This window comes from Falco cherrug, chromosome 2 (assembly GCF_023634085.1).
Source record: "Falco cherrug isolate bFalChe1 chromosome 2, bFalChe1.pri, whole genome shotgun sequence".
Lineage (NCBI taxonomy): Eukaryota > Metazoa > Chordata > Aves > Falconiformes > Falconidae > Falco > Falco cherrug.
In genome coordinates this window covers 92,711,375-92,732,628 of record NC_073698.1, presented here as the reverse complement: position 1 = coordinate 92,732,628, position 21,254 = coordinate 92,711,375, and the positions used below count along the sequence as shown (strand labels likewise).

Below are 21,254 nucleotides of genomic sequence, written 5' to 3'. Positions count from 1 at the left end.
GTTTTTGAAATAGGAGCCCAAGTCTCCTCCAATGTCTCCTATCTGCTCACCTCCTGCTTCTCCATCTACTTACCAGAGAATACCCCCAAGTTATGGATATGGTAAATCAAGAAGTGGGCTGGAGCAGCAGCATGGAGGTAAGATAAAAATTGGGATATGCACATTATATTAAATTCTTTTATTTTTCCTTTCTCAGAAGCATCCATATTTCAAATGCAATTGGCAATCAGCCTAATGATTTTAAAACTTAATTAGACCTGTGTTTTAGAAAATGACTCAATCAACTTATTTTGATTGTTCAGGCCTATCTTCCTGTTTGCTTTCTGGTAAATTAGTTAGATTTGTATGTCACTGCTCACAGATAAATGCAAATACCTAATCTCTGACAAGACTATGTGCAGTATGTCCTAGTGGCAGGTGTTTGTGAGTGTTTTCAGAGTACGTGATGCTTTTGGTTTCATTAGAGGCAAAGAAAAGCCCGCTTCTGATTTCAGTAGCTGCTCTATTAATTTTCAGATCAGCAGTGAACCTTCCTTTGCAGGAAAGAATAATGATCTCTCTGGTTTTGTAACAGAGATGACAATGGGACATGAATATAAAAACAGTCCGACAATGTAACTTAAGCAAAACAGGCAAAAATAAGGCCCTGCATAGATGCTCTCACCTTGACATCTGTGGTATTAGAGTAGGTGGCAAAACATTCTAATTTTAGTAAGTGGGTAGTGGGGCAGAAACCTGTTTTATTAAGGCTTTACAAGCTCCTGTTAATAGTAAGGTGTCTGTGCTCTCCTAATTGCAACATCTGGTGACCAGGATGATGGCAATGGTAGGCGTTGGTATGTACCATCCCTCCATCATCCCTCCTGCTTTCAGCTAGTGTGTTTACAGTGAGTGAGGAGTGGACTGTGCTAGTCCTTTAGCTGTTGTCCTTGTTTACAAATGAGTGAAAAAACAGAGCTATTATGACATTTTGAAACAGTACAGCCATAATAAGAATGTGTTCAACACTGTAAAGTGGTCTCTGTGTGAAAATTGTGCCAGTACTGAGTCACGGGCATTCATTTGCTGGTTAGGTAAACTGCTGTTTGTTCAGCGATGGGATTTTTTTTTTTTTTTTCCCACCCCACCTTTGGCATAACTGATCAAAACAGTGATGGTTGACTTCTGAAAGAAATAACACTGGCAAAGTTGTCTTCTGCTACAACATGTGTTCTGCTCCAGTGAGGAAGACGTGTGGCAGATAGCCTACACCCTGGAGAGCCAGGCAGGAGGCATCCATCAGGAGCAGCTGACCGTGTTATCTGTCGTGCACTCTGCTGTTTTCTGGGACCCAGTCCCAGATCTGTCAATGTTATGGGGCAGGTATTTTGGGTGTTGTTTTTGTTTTGTGTGTTGGGTGGGGGGTTTTTTCCCCTCTGAATGTGGTTGCATACATAACTTCAGTGAAATTTCTCATGAAGTTAGCAGCTGTGCAAAGTGAGTAGAGGCAGCAGTGTCCGATCCAGCTGTTAACTTTTTCTAAAATGAGTTACTCAACTGCTTGAATTTTTAAGGTGTTAAAATCCTAGAGGTATAGAACACTATGGTTATTTTCTGGAAAGGGAATTTCTCCTATTTTCCAGGAAAGGATTTTCTCCTAATCTAATCCCACTGGTTATTCAGCTGAATGTGTTCTCAGCGGCTGAAGCGGGTAACGTTTTCTGGCCCATGCCGTACCGAGTGCCAGGCTAGGTGACCTACTGGTTCTCCCTGGCCTTTAGAATTAGGACCCTTCCAGTTTTCTGAAGAGGACTGGAAAGGTTAGGTCTGAAAGCCATTGTGTTAGTGTATGTGCAAGAGGTGCTGGTGACACGGTGCTGGGCTGGGTGGGCTGTTCTGTGCTGCCAGGCCGACCCTGAAACTGGGCATTGTGTCTTCAAGGGCAGTGCTTTGCACTGCAGCAGTGACTATGTACTGCTTTTCTTGATAGTTTTAGAAGATATTTGTTCCTAGCAAACACACAGCAGTGTGGCCTTGTACTTAAATCTCTCTAAGGGCGTTCGTGTTTTTTCCCCCTGAAATTGGAGGTTACTTGTACAGACATAAAAATAAATACTAATACAGGATTAGATCACTTAAGAAAGCAAGGGGGTTAGGAGTATAATTTTTAAGGTCTTCCTGAGCTCAAAATTTTTATGTTTCTTGGTCTCATTTTTTGTCAAAAGTCTTTTAAGTTCTGTCTTTGTAATGGTAAATTTGAAATCGCCTGGCAGCAGAAGTTCTCAGCTCTGTAAGGGTCTGCGAGTTGCCTTTTGTTTGCATGTTTGACCTATTTTTAAAACATTGTTTCTAAAGGTGCTGTTATGTCACTGCTAGCTATGTTTGCTGGAGTGGAACATAAGTGACTGACTTTAGCAGAAAAAGAAGTAATTGTTACTTTTCTTTACTAACTTTACTCCAAATAATGCAAAGTGGTGAGTCATATATTTTGAAAACTGGGGAAGGGGGAAGAAGAGTATATGGAAAGTTAGTGTTTTACTATTGGATAGATTGTCAAAGCATATTTTTTGCAGCTCAGTTGAATTATTTCTTCTTGTTTATAATGCATTCATGTGCTATATATGACTAAGTATATAAAATGTATAAACATATAAACAGGCTATATAAATATATATTTCAACATGATGAACAATGATTTCTGTTACCTAGTAATATATAACTGACAGTTTCTATCTACTGATATGACTATCAGTAATGTCTGAAGAATGATGTGAGAGACAAGTATGTGACTGAAATTTTGTTGCAGAAGACAAAATGGACATTGATACTGTGATACTAGGTTCACAAGCTAGATTCTTGACCCTTGTGGTATTTAATGATTTCCTTTAGCCTAGTAGAAACTCTTTGATTATCCTTCCATTTATATGCTTTATTTTAAATGCCTGTAGCTCCTTATGAAGTCAGACACTCAACTCACCAGCAAGATGGACCATCATCAGGGAATTATGGAGCCAAACCTGCACTGACCTGTTCAACTCCTAATCGGGTAACGCATTGCATGTTTTTCTTCGGTAGTACTACTAAGAAAATAATAGACATTAAAAAAAAGGGTGGGTGGGGAAGGAAGAAGAATTCTCACTTCAAAAATAGGGTTCTCCATGGTGTTTTTAGATTAGAGGCTGAAGCATGCATTTTTAGCGTATGTAAAAGAAAAAAAAAAGCTGATGGGAAGGAAATATTAAAACAAATAATACAATTAATTAAATTTCTCAATCTAATAGCATAGATAGCAAAACTAGACTGATAATCTTCAGTTTGAAAGTAAAAAAAATAAAATAAGTATTCAGGTTACCCTAGTAAAACATTTTTATTTTAAAATATATGAGGTTTCACAGGGATTCTTGCTTGATTTAGAATGCTGTCGATAACACATGTACAGAATTAGTGGCCTAATATTCTGTGTATTTTTTTTCACCCCAATTGGTTAAATTGCATCTCAAACAGAATGAATGAATTTCTGGGCATTTGTTTGCTTTTGTGTGACGGGTCCTATGTTTTCCTGCTGGTTTGCAAAAGCAGATCTTTCCTATGTTCCAGTATGCCTGCTGTGTATTTATTATGCAAACAAGTAGTTTGCCCTAAGGAAGGGCAAAGCTCTCCTAAGGGAGAGCTTTTGCTAAATAAGTAAGAATCGGAGACTCTACCTTTTCCTGAGTGCTTAGCAACCACACACATAACAAAATGCCACCTGAGCCTCAGGAAAACATCTACAGGTAGTGTCACATAATTTGTGCTAACTTGAAATGAAATGGGTTGCATTTATGCAGCACTTTGAAATGAACATCAATTTACAGCCTTATGATGTTACCTGTTCTGGGGATCTTTTGATGTATTTCAGAACCACTGTTTTGCATTTGATTCTTAGGAAGTGTAAAGTTATGTCAGAGAAAGGGTTTCAGAGCTGGCTGGAGCCTGGTTTGCTGTTCATTCTTGCTCTCTCTCTTTAAGAGTGCTGTCATCCAGGCCTAAATCTTGATTACTAAGTCATTCCAGTTTGACAAAAACACTAATTGTGCTGACACCCGCCCCCACCCCCCCCCCCCACCCCCCCCCCCCCCCCCCCCCACCTGTGGAACGTACAGACCTCCCTTAAACAAGTCCGTCAGAAAGCAAAGACATAAATTGATAAAATGTCCTTCTCTTCAAGAATACTCTTTTTCCCAAAGTAGGATTTTTACCTAAGCTGTAGGAAGTGACAGAAGGTTGAGAAGGTCTCCAGGGGTTTGTATGTCTCCCTGGCTTGGCATAGTGTGTGCTGTTACCTGGGTGAGCGGAGGGTCCAGAAGTGGTGTAACTCTGTAGTTAACAGCACCACTCCTAGACTAAGCATGTAGTTTCTTAGCAGTGCTGAATTTTCATGCACGGTACTGCATAAATACAGCTGTTGGTCCTTTGTTGGTTCCATCCCTTTCAGGTGTGCAGTATGCAGTTCAGGGTTGTAATGCATGACAGGCAAAACGAACCCCCAGAATGAATCCAGAGGTGATAAAATACGACTTGGACTTTCCTTTTCGCAGTCAGCAGTAGTAAGATTTCCTTTTAGCTTTGCTCCTGTAAAACTTCCTTTAATTGCCTGGGTGAAGGCACCTAGTACTAGCCTGAGCTTTAACAGATAAGTAGTGGGATGGTAATCAGTGTGGCCGTTACTGCTTCTTGTATTTTTAAAGTATGTGTCTGCTAATAGAAGAGAGTGAATCTGGTTTCTTGAGCTTGCCAGTGCCTTTCTGGGCCCCCGCTGCGGCTGGTGCCACTGTCCCTCTCTTCAGTCTCTTTCAGCAGAGCGGGAGCAGCAGGACAGCGGCACCCGCTACTCGGATGACCCTTGGAGAATAACAGAGGAGCAACGAGACTACTACATCAACCAGTTCAGGTCCCTGCAGCCTGACCTGAACTCCTTTATTTCAGGTAATTTTTACCAAACACCATGCATCTTGGGTAGAGGGACCAGGCTGAGGGTTCAGAAATGTTGAGTAGATAAACTAACTCATTTTTTCTCTCTGGAGTGAATTTATGAGAAAGAGTTGATTGTGATTTCATTTTAAAGGCAGAAAACTCAAAGAGCAAACCAATACTATGTCCGTTATGCTTTTTTCTATATTTTTTCTATATTTTCCTAAATACTCTGATTTTAGAAAAATAATTACATCTGAGGAAGAAGTGTTGGTGATTCAGTAAGACTTAAAATGGGTGCTGTGTATTTGACCAGCAGTATTTGTGGATCACACACCTGCAGTGTATATTGAGCTGAAAAAAACTTTAGGCGTTGTGTTTGCTTTCCCAGCAGAAATGTGGCAGTGTACATATGATGAAAGTGAAGCATTCAGTTAACTGTCCTCTGTGGTCAAGCCTGAGTGCTTATGGCTCTGAGACACTGAGATTCTGATCTTTAGGCGATTAAAAGCAAATCCTGGAGAGCACGCGCATGATCAAAGTATTATTAACAGCGTATTGAGGTTGCATTTCCATCCTGAATAGGAGAATCAGGCTGCTCATGGGAGGAGTCACTGCAGGTACACACAGTTGGGCTGGCATGGAAAACATCACAAATTTTAAACTGGGGTTGTTTCACTAAGCCCTGCTATATTACTGGGGCTCAGGAGGCTTGGATCCAGCCACTTTAAATGAATTGCCTGCTGCTGAAGGAAATTAGTGCTTCACCAGTTCTTTGCCTCAGTTAAGTCTCCTTTATATAATTTGCTTGAAAGAGAAAGTGGTTGTTCAACAACATTTTATTTCCTCATGGACTTATACATGTCTGTAACTGTGCATGCATATATATACACGTACACAGCCTCTCGGGTAGTTATGCATTTTCCTTTATGTTGAACAAGGTTCTCAGGCAGTCCTTGCATATCCAGAATTAATATTTATAAATGTTAAATTTGAGCTTCCACAACATCCTAAAATAATTAAGCTGTAGAAATCCTTGCTGCAGGCCGATACAGATGCTAGAGGTTTGTCCAGGTTAAGAAGTTATTTGAGAAATGTGTGACTGAAAAATCTGTTGGAAGTTACTGAACATTTAAGTGCTACCGTTGGGTTGAGAAAGTTCCTGAATCGCAGGTGGTCAGAAGTTGGGGGTACTCTGGAGTTACATTGTTATTACGTGGCTTTGTCATGGTCACATGCTCCTTCTTGGCATGTAGTGTTGGACAGGACATGCTGCACTAGGTGAGTCTTGGATCTGCCCCAGTGACAGTGGCAGGGGGTGAGTGTGGATGTCTGTAGCAGGAGAACAGCTACGTGCTATCTGAATCTCCAGGTTGGTGGGGGTTTTTTTGTGGGGTTTTTTTTTTTTTGTTTCTTCTTTTTTTTCCCATAAAATTTGAGTCACTGCAGGGAAACGTCATGGTTAAAGCAACATCTTGGGAGAGCAGCCAGATACATGGCTTCTGGGTGAAGCAGAGCCTATTGTGTCTGTTAATTCATCATTGGTGATGTACTCGTTATGCTGCTTAGAGTTACTAGTACTAAAGTGTGTTTTCCTTAATTTATTTTTCCCGTATGGAGGGAATGGGGAAATGGGATCTACAGCTCTGTCTGCTTTTGTCACTTACTCAGCAAAAGACAAATGGTCCAACAGCTATATCAGAATCCAGTTAATCTGAGCATCTCTTGGACGCAGAGTAACCAGCTGTTTCTGGCATGGCAGCCCTGGCCAAAGGTAAATAATTGGAGAATTTATTTCCAAAAGTTGATAAGGCACGGTTTCCCAACAGGTTCTGTGGCAAAGAATTTCTTCACAAAATCAAAGCTGCCCATCCCAGAGCTTTCTCACATCTGGTAAGTACTGTAATAGTGTTGGGGATGTGTATCCTGTTTTTTTAAAAGATGCTTAATTCAAGAGTTCTTGTTAAATTTTGAAAACTGTTTTCAATTATAATTATTGCTCTTACTGCCAGGATCACTTCCAGGCCTGAGCGGCAGGGTGCTCATTGATCTTCGTGACACACTTGTTTTCTGGAGAGACGTTCACCTACTCAGCAGGGCTGGGAAGGCTTGAACAGCGATATACTGAGAGCTTTCTTCAGTATGTTGTAAGCAGCGTTATTACTAGGTCAACGAACTGACATTTTTCATGAAATGACACAGAAGAGAAGCACCTCTGGAATGTTTTAGATGTGTCGTTGGTTATATGTTTTTGGCTGTGTTTTGTCAGAGGAGACCTAACTAATGCCTAATTTTTAGTAAGTACAACTACATAATTGATCAGTGCTTTTCTGATGAGCCAGTACACTTACTTTTAATGAGCTTATTTAGAAATGTTTATGGATGGAACTGTACGTGGTAAAATCTGACGAGGATTCTATTATATTTTCATAAATGATGTGGTGTTTTGTAATTCAGTGTCTTCCTTGCATCTCAGACAGGAAGAACAAAGAGTTTTTAAAATGTTTATCAGAAATGATGATAGAGATTTTACTTTATATATGCTTTCATGAAGAGAGATTAAAAGAAGAAGCTTGCAAGAGCCTAAACATCTGTCAGGGTCAAAGAATATGTCCGGAATCTTTTCAGAGTGGATTGTCAGTTGTGAAAATAAAAAAAAAAAACACCACCAAAAATGAAGAAGCATAGTGTTGGCGGAAGTGAATATTGGAATTGAAGATTACTTAAGAAGAATGGATTAACCCAATATGTTAACACATTTTATTTCTATTGATGATACAAGTTGTTCTCTGAGCAAAACTTGAAGTATTCCTTTCAGATAATTATAATTTTGTGATGATACAATTTATCAAGTTGTGTTGCTGTGTTAAATGCACGGGATGTTTCAGTCTTTGTCACTATAACCTCAAAAGCTTGAAAAATGCTCATTACTTTCAAAGAGTAGGAGGTTATATGTTCATTTGTTCTAGTCCGTGTGCTGGTGATAAAATACTACTCAATTCTTACAAAGAGTTAATTTATAAAATGGAATTTTTTAATTTCTGAGGTCCAAGTTTAGTGTTTGAGAAGCATCCTAGAATTAAAACAGCATTAGTGAAGTTACTAATAACATTGAAACTGGTCAAGAGCATTAATTTAGCTCTTTTCTTGAGATATTTGATGGGGCTATGTAACTGTTGCTGAAGTCCATTTTTAACTCTGTCTGCTTGAACTGGTTTAAGATCCTGCATGGACTGGCCAAAAGTGTTTCCAACCATCGGAAAGTTAATTTCCCCCTTGGAAGTATGGGATATGTATTTCATGTTGTAATACATGCATACCATTGTGGCGTATGGTATGATGTATTAACAAAAAGTGTACTTTATTAGAAAGAAAATGGAAAGTCAGTATTGGAAAAGCAGCTTACTACATCTTCCTCGAGACAAATGTACAAGTTAGGATTGAGTGCAAGTGAGAGGTGCTTGTCTTGTGTTAAAATATCCCTTACCACAGTTGCATTTCTGTCTCCTCCGTGATGGCACACCTATGTTTCCCTGAGGTAATGGCTTGGAAAACACGTGCCTGTTGTACTTGCAGGGAGCTGAGTGATGTGGATTGTGACGGGGCGCTGACACTCGCGGAGTTTTGTGCTGCTTTCCACCTTGTGGTTGCGAGGAAGAATGGTTACCAGCTGCCTGAGACACTGCCAGAGACACTGCTGCCCGAGTACCTTCAGACAGGTAATGTCCCTGCGGCCGGTCGTGTTCCTGTAGCCACCACAGGAACCCAGCGTGGGTGTAAGAACGGTTTCATTTCTCCATCCTGCAGGTAGGATGGGGTTCTACACTGTGTAATGGCTCTCCAGTTGCTTTTTAATGTCCGCATTTTTAATTGTGCTTACGAGGCAATTGCTGAAGAAGGAATGTAGAAAAGCACAAAATAGCGATGCAAAGTGGAAGGGTTACCTGCCTCAATGTCTGCCTCTGCTCTAGTGTGCTTCAGGTGTCGCCATAGCTAAAGCGGTAGACAATTACCTGTAGCAAAGATAATCCAACAAGATTTGCATGGCTTTCAACAATTTTGATGATTTTTTTCCCCTCAAATATCTGTCTCTTGAAGATGTGTTGAAAATACTACTGGCCTGCTTTAGAACTTACTATGGTTATATATTTGTTTCAAAGGTTAAATTTTTTGTAATTAATTTTGTGTAATCCACAGATTCTTCTGTAAGTAATTTGCAGTAATCGTAGGGGGATTACAACAGTTTGTGTAGCACAAGGGTGAATTAATACAAAATATAACATACCTCAGTAACAATGTGCAGTGAGCGACCCGCCTTTTCATTTGTCCTCTTCAATTATGTCTCTCTTAATTATAAATGAACACTGAAAAATATACTGTTCCATCTAAAAAATGTGCATGACTTTCTAGGGCAAGAAGGATTAATCACAGATGATAATTACAGTGCTAAGGGATAATATTTAAGACCTAATAAAATCTCCATTAAATTTGATGACACTGAATATATTAAGAGACAGGAAAAGAGCAAATCAAGCTGCAGTTAGGAAAATTAAATGTTCACCCTGTAGGATGGTGATGACTCTGATGGAGTCATGTTCCTTATAATCCACTGTCTTCATATCCAAAGCGAAAAGCTACTGTAAAACCTGCGCTTCCAAGTCTTTATCACTTCTAGTCTCTCTAATTACTTCCCTTGTCATAATTACAACTACCCTTTTCCCTCCAGGACCACCACTTTTTTTTGCTACTCTCAGTCCTGTTCTCATGATAAATTAGCTTGTAAGCTCCTCCATGCAGGTTCTTGTTGGTTTATCATCACGTTAAGCCTTTTTGGGTAAAATGGCAATGGAAATAACTATCTAGTAGTAGGGAATCATTGTGTCAACGGGAGGAAGAGCACGCTAAGCTGTAGTTGTTCCCTGGTAGTCCTTTGTTTCCCTGACTTGTCCCTTTCAGCACTAGGGTCTGTACCATTTTCATAGATTATTATTGCTTCATGGTGTTGCACGCAACCAAGCATTTCAAGCTGATCTATGTGCAGAAGGTGAAAGGAGTAATTGTTCATTATGGGCATTCTAAATACTTCGGCTAATATGGTAATTCTGATTAGCTTGAGGGTCTGAAAATGTCTCCTGCTCATTCTGCCACCTAGTCAGGATTCAGAAATCTTTTGAAAGACTTGCATGAATAAAAGGCAGAACATCTCATTGTAACACTGTGAATCACAAGAAAGCATAGAGCCCTGATTGTATCAACTTCTGAAACAAGCATTGATAAGTAAGCAAGTGCCTCATACATTTACCTAAAATGGCAAAAGAAATTTTCAAGAGAAACTTCTTGTTTTCATGTTTTCATAATTTGATTTCTGTGCAACTTAGATTATTTTTTTTTTTTGGGGGGGGGGGGGAGGGTGGGGGTGAGATTGTTAGTAACCTGGTGAAGAATACTGGAAACTGGTTTTCATTGGGTTGTTATATTAGTTTCAGAATGAGGCAGAATCTGGTTCAAGTGAAATATTTGCATTTGATAAGAGTGTTAAAGCTTCAAATAAAGTGACTTGGAGCATAAGACAGACCATTTAAGAATGAATTAACTTTGCTGGTTTTATGGCTTTTTCTGTAAACTACAAGTGCAGGTTCAAATCCTGTCCTGGCACAGCTCCATTGACAGTTTGACCCACCACCTTCTCTTCTGAAAGTTATTATTAAAACTGATTTACAGAATCTGTAAAGCTATTTGCCCTGTATGTAACCCACTGTATTGTAAATTAAGACAGATTTGCCACAGCTTAATTTATACAGATAAACTAGATGCTAGCCAGAAACTAGGAATTTGATGTGAAAGCTGTTGTTCTGGCCTTTCAATATATGGATCTTCAAGAAAAGCTGTTTTCCAGCTATTAAGACAGATTTATCTCGGAGGAACTAATGCCAGAGTTGTATCAGCAGAAGGACCTTAGCTTGTGGAGTAGAAATGAGGTTCTTGTGAATATTCTGTGAGAAGTTAGAGCTGAATTTTTTTTTCCTTTCCTTTCTGCCCCATCCCCCTGCTGCTGCTACCCCCCACACCCCCCATCCCCAGCTCTCAATGCTGTTTAACTACAGATGGTATATACTGTAGCATCTACTGTGCTTGTTCAGTGTCCTGGCTTTTTTCTGCCTTTCAATTTCAGTGTATAATGGTAGATTCTACTATACTTTTAGTATTCAAAATGCCAAAAATTGGAGTTGAAGGTTTGGTAAGTACCTTCAACCTTCCTAAGACGGTAAGATATAAGCTATAAGGCCAACTAAGTTCATACTGGACTGTGGGGAGTAAAAATGCAGATAAATGGTGGTTGGTTGGCAGTTAATGTTTACTAAGAATAACTTCTCCCAAATTTCACAATTATTTCTACAACAAAAATTAAACATAGTATCCTTTTCATGACATTGACTTATTCAGCATACGAGATTGAAAGATTTTTGTTATGATGTTTGTCATCCATGGCTTACAGATCAGTCCTGATAGGTCGAAGTGAAGAACAAAGTGATGCTGGAACAGGTTTTTAAGAATTACTTATTAATCATAAGACTTTGCATGTGTCTTTTTTTGTTTTGGGTTTTTTCCCCTTTCTCTCTTTCCCCTACAGCTTCTTTGAAGCCCATGCATGACTGCACACTGTTTGATTCGTATTCTGAGCCATTGCCAGGTGGTCAGCAGACTCGGGACTTCAATCGGACGGAGGTGAGAAGGTGTAAGCGGGGAGGGCAGTCACCTTGCAGGGTGCAGAGGAACAGGGCAGCTTCACAGTGACTGTGGGATGTGCAGCAGCAGAACTGCGAGTCTCTGAGAGGACATTATGAGTCTCTAAGCTTCCTGTTAAGCCATCTCAGACCCCTCTCTCAGCAGTTTCTTCGGTGTGTGGAAAGGGCTGACAGGCTTCTCAAAAGATATTCCCACATAACAGAGCTCACAGTAGTCCTCGAGGGACTCGAGCCTTGTGTGATGTTGGGAGTCCACAGAGAAATGCATCTTACCTGTTCATGTCCTGCAGGGCTGTGCGTGACCCTCTGGCACTGGGAGCCAGGGATGAGGGCAGAGCCCGGGCTGCAGGAGGGGCACTGTGGGACAAGGACAGCGCTCGGGTGAAAAACCTCCTGAATCTGAATTGGTTGAAAATGTGAGGCTTCAGGCGCAGACTTTGTTCTAGTCAGGCACTCCTGATCACATAGTTCTTGAGTGTTTCTTCCATTTACAGTGCTCCATTTCCACACTCACTCCCCAGTTTTGATGATGAGAAGAAAAATGTCTTGGCTTGTCCTGATTCCTTGTACTTCGCTTCTTTGCAGGCTGAAACCATCCTATTTTTTTACAGTATGGACATTCATAGTTCTGTTCTAAATGATTTCAGTCTCCCTTTTAATATCCATCATTTTCATAGTGAAGGAACTACTATATAAGGGTCTACGTAGTAATTGTAAGGAGTGGGGAAGAGTAAGGGAAGAATGGAGATCCCTTGTAGCAATATCACAACAGATACCAGCCTTCTAATGGAAGACTGTTGCAAGCAAAACTAAATTAAGAGTTCATCACTGAGGTTAAAAACTTAAATTTTAAAGTTGCTGTCAAGCTGAGCTAACCACAGCCACTGATTTGTGCCTGGACGTTGCAGCTCTGAATATATATATACACTGTGGTATTTAAGGGTTTAGTATCCAAGGTAATGAATCAAATGGCAGGCTACCTGTAAGAACAGGCCCTTCTGACACTGCTTCAAAGTTGAAAGGTAATGGTGTGTCATGGCAGCTCAGCAAGGCTCTTCTCCAGTTATTTCCTCCCTATGCCTTGCTCTGGGGAGCTGCTGGGTCAGAACCCAGCTGTTCCCTCCTCAAATTCAGCTTGGTCGTGGTACCACCAGACTCTTCTAAGCTGCAATGTTCAATTTGGGCAATGTTGGAGCCAGTGCTTTGAGTATCCAGTTTATCTCAAACATATGAAGTCTCCCTGGGTAGTACAGCAGCTTGGCTAAAGTGCAGCAGTCATGCTGGATTTTGAAGCCAGTGCTGCTATTCTGGTAGTGTGGGCTGCTGGTACATTGACAGTGTAGGCAGCTCCTTTACCATGGTAGAACAGCCTTGTCCCTTGCATGTGACCTTATTTTGGGAGGGTGGTTTGCAGGGGGCCACGAAATTGTACCACGGGCCACACGGCGCTAGCACTTACACACTGTGCAGTTGTGTGGCAAAGCTCAACAGTTCCTTGAGTGTGCTTCGTTAGCATATATGAGTATTGGTTTACAATTTAAACAAGCATAAGAAGCAAAATTCAAGGTGATTTGCATTGAAAACTCATTTGCTGATCTCAGCGTGTGTGTATGTATATACATAACTCCATTTCCAGACTGCAGTAAATCAACTGAGTGTTTGAGTTACCTCACTGTGTCAGTGTAAGATACTTGCTTTTTAGAGAGAATTACTTGTCTTCTGCTTAAAAACTTTCATATCCCTGTTCAGATTTTTTTTGTTGGTAAGCAAAACCCCTGAGTAGCAACTTCTCTTTCTCACTTGCATAGTTTCATGTGCATATACAGAAACACATACATAGATACATATACAATACATTATATTAAATATAAATATTTATATAATTATATATCTTTTATACACATAATTAAAAAGCTTCAGTTTATGTAGCTTCTTGACTTCAGGATCTACTTCAGTATCCCTGTGGCCTAGGGAGTCCTCATTTTTGTTAGGGTACTGGCTTCACAAGTGATTACTCAGAGGTGCAGAGTGGTCTTTGATTATTGCAGAGTTGTGAGGAAGTTTGCTCTGAAGTAGCACAGTCTTTGGGACTGTGGGTTAGAGTGTATATTTCAGAAAGCTCTGAAAGCAAGATTTCTAAGTCATCTTGTGTTTCTTAGAAATAAAACGTCATTTTATTTACCTAACCAGTACAATTTTATAATCTAACTGTCTGGTTTTTAGGCTCTTCTTGTTTGTGGTCCTTGAATGTATGTGCAGAGTAAGGATAAATCTAGGAGGTGATTTCCTAAGCAATTAAATTCTGTGGGTTTTTTTTTTTTTCTTTTTAGATTTTTCTGCTGTGGTGGATATGATAATAGTAGGAATATTATAATAATAATTAAATAACTATAGTAGGTATACAGCATGAAATGTAAAAACCAAATCCCCCATTTTAAGTTTAATTTGAATGTCAGCAGTTAAGCTTTCAGACCTCCTTTGCCTTATCTCTACGCTCTCCTCTTGAGATGTTCTCACCATAACTGCCAATAACCTGGAGGTTATTGTGCTGCCTTTGTAGTCGGATAATGTTCTTGGGGAAACAGCTGGATCTTCTGCTCCATTCCTAGGCTCTGCAAGGTGGCAGAACGTTCTGCAGAATCAGGGTTTTTTATGGCTAGCTTGAAAACAAAGAAGAATCTGTAGCATGATTGCCTGCTGGCTAAGCACAGATATTATTTCCTGACTATATCACAATAATTTGACTGGGTTTGCTCCATTTCTTCACTGGGTCCTAGACATGCAGGGCAAAGCTCTTGGTTTATTTCAAGGCCTTGTTATTTTGATTCTTTGTTATCCAAGATTAAAGGACTATAAAATTTCTTCTCGAAACTGATTTGGGAATGATTTTGACTTGACTTTTTTGTTTGTTCAACTGGTGCTTTTATGTTCGGAATTAATACACTGAATGAGTATCATTTGAAAGGTCAGTAATTAATCTCCCATTCTTCTGCCTCTGTGGGAAGTGCAGTAACTCACTGTTGCAATTTAATTTGTAGCTTGGCTACTTGAGGAAATGTAGTTTAGATACTTGCTCGCTACACTAAAAATACTGTATTATCAATGCAATCAGTTACGCATTATCTCCATGTCTTCGTTGCTTTCCACCTATCATCCATTCTGGCTGTTTAATTTCATTGCAGAAGACCATTTTTACTGTGACTGACTGCTGAACTACAGTACTGCAGTATAATGGAAACAGTTCTTGATTGCATCCCCAAAGAAAATAATGGCAAGAGACAGGTCACCGGAATGCTAGGCTTTGGTGAACTTGCAAAACACATAAGGACTGTTCATGTTGTGCTCAAATGACAAGGATGACTGCTTTTTGTTAACCGAGGATATTTTGTCTTTCCTTTTGTTTTCCTCAAGTTTGTCACCTGTGCTGGTTCTGGTCTCCCCCTCCACACACACACTTCCTTAGGCTTTTTTCCACAAGGTTTCTCATTGCCAAAAGCGAAAAGATAAAATACAAGATTTCACACAAGATTTTGCACTAAATGTGTAATATGACTGGCTGGGTTGCTCTAAACTCCCGCAGAAATGTCATGCTCACAGCTCATTGAAATCGATAAGAGTCATTCCATTGATTCAGGCATGCACTGAATTAGATCTTTAGTCTGATGCTCTACTTCGGAGTGTCACGTAGGGCTGCTCATGAGTGTGAAGTATTTTGTTCACACGTTTTTAGAGTCCTCAAGCCATGCTTTTGCTGTGGTGCTTCCCCAGAAGCATTAGGGATCCCTTGGGCATCTGCATAAAACAGATCTTGCAGACCTTTACTCTAGGCTTGGTGTTCTTGAATTACTGACTTGAGATAATTTTTTTAAGTGTTTACAGAATCTTTTTTTCTCAATTGATAATTTTTTTTTAGGCCCAATGTATTTCAGGCCATTTTTCAGTCCAACCTCTTCTATGCTCACTGGGAAGAAAACAGTATCACTTAATATTTAGAGAAATTTGGGGTTTCTGACATTTGCTTTATTGTTCTTTTGGTTGGACAGTGTATCCTTGTTCTTGCAGATAATGGAGGTAGAACTTGTTCCTGGTTCCTTCTTTTGAGCTACATAGCAGAAGCTGCAAGAACAATAAATGTCTGTTAAGTCACTGCTGAAATAAAGGAAAGTTAAGGAGTAAGATTAGGGAGACGTTCCCTGTTTTCCTATCAGAGGCCTGAATAGGCCTCCAACAGACAGGCTAATGAAGTTTGTTTTTCACATCTCAATGACTACATGTTGAAAGGAAAGAGTCATTCAAGGAGCAGCCACCTCAGCAGGAAGACTTTAAATGCAGAACTACTGGGCTCTGCTGCACAACTGGAGTTTTGGCTAGAGAGATTGTTCGGAGAATGGATGTTGTGAAGGGGCTGGAGAAGGTTTCCTCAATCCAAACGCAGGTGTTAGAAAGAGAAGAGAGCATACAGAATGACATGGCACTATTCTGAGAAGTCTCTCCTTGCATATAGTTCTTAGCTCCTTGTGATTTACTGTTAAGCTGCTTCTTTTAACTAATTTCACGTGTGGAACTGCTGTACCTTGAAAAGCAGAGTTAGATCATCTTTCTGTAGGTCCTCTATGCTTCTTTATCTGACAAAACAAATTGCAGTGCAAGAGGGAATATCACCTTTATTTGTGTTGATATGTGTTCTTAAATATTTGACTGTGGAAATGTGTGAGCTGTACCGATCAGTATAATAAATGAATCCTCTTTCTTCAAGAAAACATCAGCTGAAGATGTACCTGATAACTCTGCCCTGTTACAAGATGGAAAGAAAGATGACAAACAAGGTATTGAAATAATTAACTTTCCCCTTGCCTAATTATGGGTTAAAATCTGTGTGGTTTTAATAATCCTATATATTTGATGACAGAAGCAATGGTGTATTTAATTTCTAAGCTGGGTATGTGTTGCTCTAAGTTTATAGACAATTCATTGACAGCAGCTGAGTTGAAGACAAGTAAGTGGATAGGTTTCCTTCAAAATTAGTTTTATCATATGTGAATGATATGAAATCCATTTTCTAAAATACATCTAGTCCTGAGGCAATTAATATTGCACTTATTTTAAATAAAGCTGTAATTATTGTTATCAGGAATTTTGTAAGAGTAAAGACTATATTGTGCCAAATTTTGGATTTCCCTTCTTGCAGGAAATAGCAACACTTCAAAATTGGCTTTCTTGAAAAACGAGAATTCCCTACATTTTCTTGCAAAACAAAAGTTTTGGACAAACTGGATTGAAAATACTTGATCCATTTATTTAACTTGAAATCCATCAGCAACAAGTCGTGTGAAATTGAAGTGATCTTTCTCTTTTTCCATTCAGTAACTTCTAGAGCTTCCAGAATAGGCACTGGTTCATCACACAGTCATTCATTCTCTTGGTTGTGGAAACAAAACAGTTGTGGGTATTTTGTTGCCTGATTCTCAGAGCTGTGGATTATACATTAATTAAAAAAAAAAAATGACCTCCCAGCTGGCCACATGTTACAGTTGCATCAGAGCTGTGAGACCAGGTAGTCCATGTTCCTGAATCACCTTCCACAGGCAGGTGTGACTGTGTTTGGCAGTTTGCCGGTGACCCTGATTCAAAGAAAGGTTGTCAGAGGTGATGGGTGTTTCTAAAACGTTTTGATGACTCGATGTATTCCAAGAAATTAATGTTTTGTTGACAAGATTTTTTTTATTGTAAAATTCATAATGAACCAAAGCAGGACTTGAACCTTGAAGGTTATTGCTTTGAAATGTCTAGGAAAGATTTACCTTTTACTAAGAGATTTTTTTTTTTTCGTACCTGTTTAGATGAAGAACTTGTGCTTTGTTTTTTGTAGCTGACAGTAAGTCAGATGGGAGCCTGCTTTGGTACATACAGTCCTTCAGGGCAGAATATTTGCTGTATTTATGACATAAATTCCTGTCTTTTCAGTTCAAAAAACGAATGCTCTTGTTCTACCATTTATTGCTGTTCTGACAAATATAAGAGTGGATTGCTCTTCGGACTGAAATCTCCCCAGAAGCCAAGAACCTGTAGTTCAGGACTACAGAAGCAAATTTTTCTGCATTTTCAAAACTATACAAGTAAATCTGTCAGATTGTAATGCAGTTAAATGTGGAACATAATGTAAATAGAACTGGATCACGAGAACCAGACCTTTCCCACACTTTATTTGATAAAGGCAGATGGAGATAAGAGACTTCATTCCAAGCCATCATTTATAATACTGTATATTACAGTATATGAAAATATGCTGTAGTGCATTAAGAACACCTTAAGAAAGTAATTAATAAAGGATGCATGTAGGCATCGGTGGAAGTGGAATAAGCCCAAAAACTGGAATTTCCTAAATGTTAATCCCTGCTCTGTCGGTGCCATATGACGTTCCCTGGGGCAGGCTGGTGAGTTCTGAGTTGACAGAAGCAGCCAGTGTCTCATGTGTCCTGGCTTTCCAGATTTGTAACTTGGGAGAGATGAGTCCCAGCTCTGCCAAGTGTCGCCAGCTGCTGTCTGTGTGGGAGTGCTACATCTCTGAAGTAGAAGTCATCCGTGGTTTTAGGCACTCCAACCCCCAAATTCTCAGAATTTAAGATTATTTGACAACTTGGGCATAGGCCTTTCTGTCCTTGACTTTTGTGCTCTTAGAAATTGTTGCTTGTTTTGAGTGCTTGGGTGTTCTGAGAGTATTCGGCTACTTTTCCTTAAGTATGTTTGGCGTTACTAGACGTTCTAATACCGGTTTAGATGCTCCTTTCCCTGAGCTGATATGTGTAGATTTTACCTGCATGTACTCAAAGTAATTCTCATTGTTTTGGTTTTTTTATCAAGCTCTTAAAGTAAGCACTGTGCTCAAAACAATACCAAAGGAATTTCAGCACTTGACTGTGAAAGGTGAGAAGAAAAAAATTTCATGTGTTGTTTCTGTAAGAATTTTGATCAAATATTTTATAGCACAATAAGCCTAGATTTGTGTAATTTGATTAATTTTTAAAGATCCTTTTGCTCTTATACTGTTTTGCTACTGAATTTAGCTTTTACCTCGTAATGACTACTACTTGCAAGATAAAACCTTTTGACAATCTAAAGTAGTAATTAATATTTCTTGCTTTCTTTCCCTCATGGTTAGTGTATGATCTTCACGTGCGGGGAACGTTTTTAACATAGCATTTTTTTAAGGAGTCTGAAGTTTTTCTGTGCTACAAACAAGATGAAAGAGCATGAATATTGTACCTCTTGGTAAAATCTCTCCCTAAAGTACGGAGTAACTGTGTAACATTTCGGTAACTAGTCTGAAGTGGCCCGTTTCTTTGTGAAAACTGAGCTTTCATATTTTCTGTCAAGGAGTTAAAGGATAGATATTGGAAACACAGACCTTGAGGCAGTTACAGCAATGACGCAAGCTTTTGTTTCGGGGGTGTTTCTTTGTTGAAACCACCCCTGATTTTTCTGTCTCCAACTCCAACATACACTCCTTGTTCCTGTCATAATGGAAAATGTTATTTCTGGAACAGCATATGTCAAAATTACCTAGTTGCTCCAGAAACTTGCCATGCATTCTGTTCAGTTCATCAGACCTCCCTTGCATTCCTCTGTGTTAATCTCTTCCCTGGAGTGGTAAGAGCATTTGCAAGTCCTCCCTGGTCCCAGCCAAGCTAAAATCTGGAGTTGCTTTCTTTTCCTTTTGCATAAATGTTTTAACTAGTGAAGATATCCTTGATTAAGAAAACTGACCCCACATGTCTGTCACAGCAGTTTTGCCTTATAGCTTGTTTTATTCATGGCTGCTCAACAGCTGCATGCCTCAGTTCCCACCTCTCTTTTTCCTGGCTTCTTCCCAAACACTTGGCAGCTGCCAGATTTCCTATCTTGAGCTCCTATTCTCAAATGATTGCTGCTTCTCCTTCTCTCTGTCACACAGACACACACAGACACACTCTCTTACACTTCCCTCTCAGGGGGAGAGGAGATTGGTTGCACGATTTTCAGTTATGTTCTCCTTCCCCCTAGTTTTGCCCAGGAGTGCCCTGGGGAGTTTTGTTTTCAGTTCAGTAATTCCACTTTTGGTATGCTTAGGAAAAACCCTACTGTCACCTGCACATCTCCTTTGCCATTGACATCTTTTCCCTATGTTGTTCATCTCTTAGTCAGGGAGGTCTTCCCAGTGCTGCTGTGCTCCTCCAGCAGTGGTGTTTGTATACCAGGGGAGGCAATGGCAGAGTTTCACCCCATCGTGATGACTCCTGTCATTGTAGGGGTTTCACCCATGCTGTCCTGCTCATTAAAGGCTCGAGCGAGCACATTCTCAGGTTGCATGATACAATTGATGTTAGGAGTAAAAATATTTATCCAGGGGGCTAGATACAGCACTGTAATGGAGTGGTTATTTCAGTATTGGTCAGCAATCCTGAAAGGTCATTGTAATCATTAACCTCAGGATGAAAACTCAGCTGGGATGATTCTTTAGCCACATGGCATACTTGCACCTTCTGTGGTACAATTTTCCACCCAGTCTTCAGCTGTAAGGCAAGGAGTCATCAGCTGAATGTAAGATGGAGTGTTAAAATGAAATTGTATTGGAAGAGGGCATGGGAGCAGTTAAACATCGAAAACAGGAACCTTCACACTCTCCTGTGAATGAGCAAATACAAGAGTTTGTGATCGTTTGACTTTAATTAGCGCAGACCAAGCTGTTGAGTTCATCAGGCCTTACTACTCCGGAACCATACAGACTTTAAAATAATGAATGTATTAGTTTAGTCAACAGCTTTAAGTTTTTATTAAATTTTTTTTATTTTATTTCATGTAAGTTAGGCTTATTTATCCATAGCAATAGAAATATGGCAAACTCGTGAACTGAATACATAGTTTTTAATAGTCTTGAATGATTGTGTCATGTATGTGTATAAACTTGTGCCTCAAACACAAAGTATGCACAGACTGAGCATACCAAAATAACTACACATTTTGTGGGAATCCTGCCACAATTATTTGTATGTCCCAATAATGAACTACCTGCTTTATAATTACTTTTAAAAAAAAATACTATACTACTTCTTTTGAGGGGTAAAGCTGAGTCTGAGTATTGTGTAATTGTAACCTTGAATTTCCTGATTTTTCAAAAGCTTAAAAGAAAATCCTTGGCAGCAGTATTCTATTGCTATCATTTTTTTATTAATAGTCATTTCGGGATTCTCTCTTCTTTATGTGCTTTCCTATTTACCTCAACAAGATGTCCTTGGAGAATTTGAATGTCAGTTTTACCTGCAGGTTTTTAGATGAAAGGTTTTCTAAAAGAAGTACGAACAGAATTATGGCCTCAATAAAAGAAGGAAAATTTGAAAGTTCTTAAACATGGCTTAGCTTGGAAAGGATTTATACTTCCTATTTGTAAGTGGCATATATTTAATAACTGTGCATGTAATTTAATGATCAGCAATTGCAGCATTGGAAAAATTGGGTCATATGGCTGTAGGGAAGCAGTGTCTGAAGTTGTATTCTCTGGGAGTTCGACACGGAGAGAGAGAGGAGGATTATCACCACTGCATG

The 21,254-nt window shown here is 39.5% G+C and overlaps 1 protein-coding gene across 1 annotated transcript in view; it reads left to right on the top strand.

Moving 5' to 3' along the window:
* REPS2 (RALBP1 associated Eps domain containing 2) overlaps positions 1 to 21,254 on the top strand; it is a 103,642-nt gene that overhangs the window by 40,182 nt on the left and 42,206 nt on the right. Inside the window, exons 4-11 of the mRNA XM_055702050.1 lie at positions 14 to 137; positions 2,928 to 3,025; positions 4,806 to 4,944; positions 6,759 to 6,822; positions 8,506 to 8,648; positions 11,561 to 11,655; positions 16,432 to 16,501; positions 18,537 to 18,599. Coding sequence (XP_055558025.1) covers positions 14 to 137; positions 2,928 to 3,025; positions 4,806 to 4,944; positions 6,759 to 6,822; positions 8,506 to 8,648; positions 11,561 to 11,655; positions 16,432 to 16,501; positions 18,537 to 18,599 — 796 coding nt within the window. The remainder of the gene's footprint in view (positions 1 to 13; positions 138 to 2,927; positions 3,026 to 4,805; positions 4,945 to 6,758; positions 6,823 to 8,505; positions 8,649 to 11,560; positions 11,656 to 16,431; positions 16,502 to 18,536; positions 18,600 to 21,254) is intronic.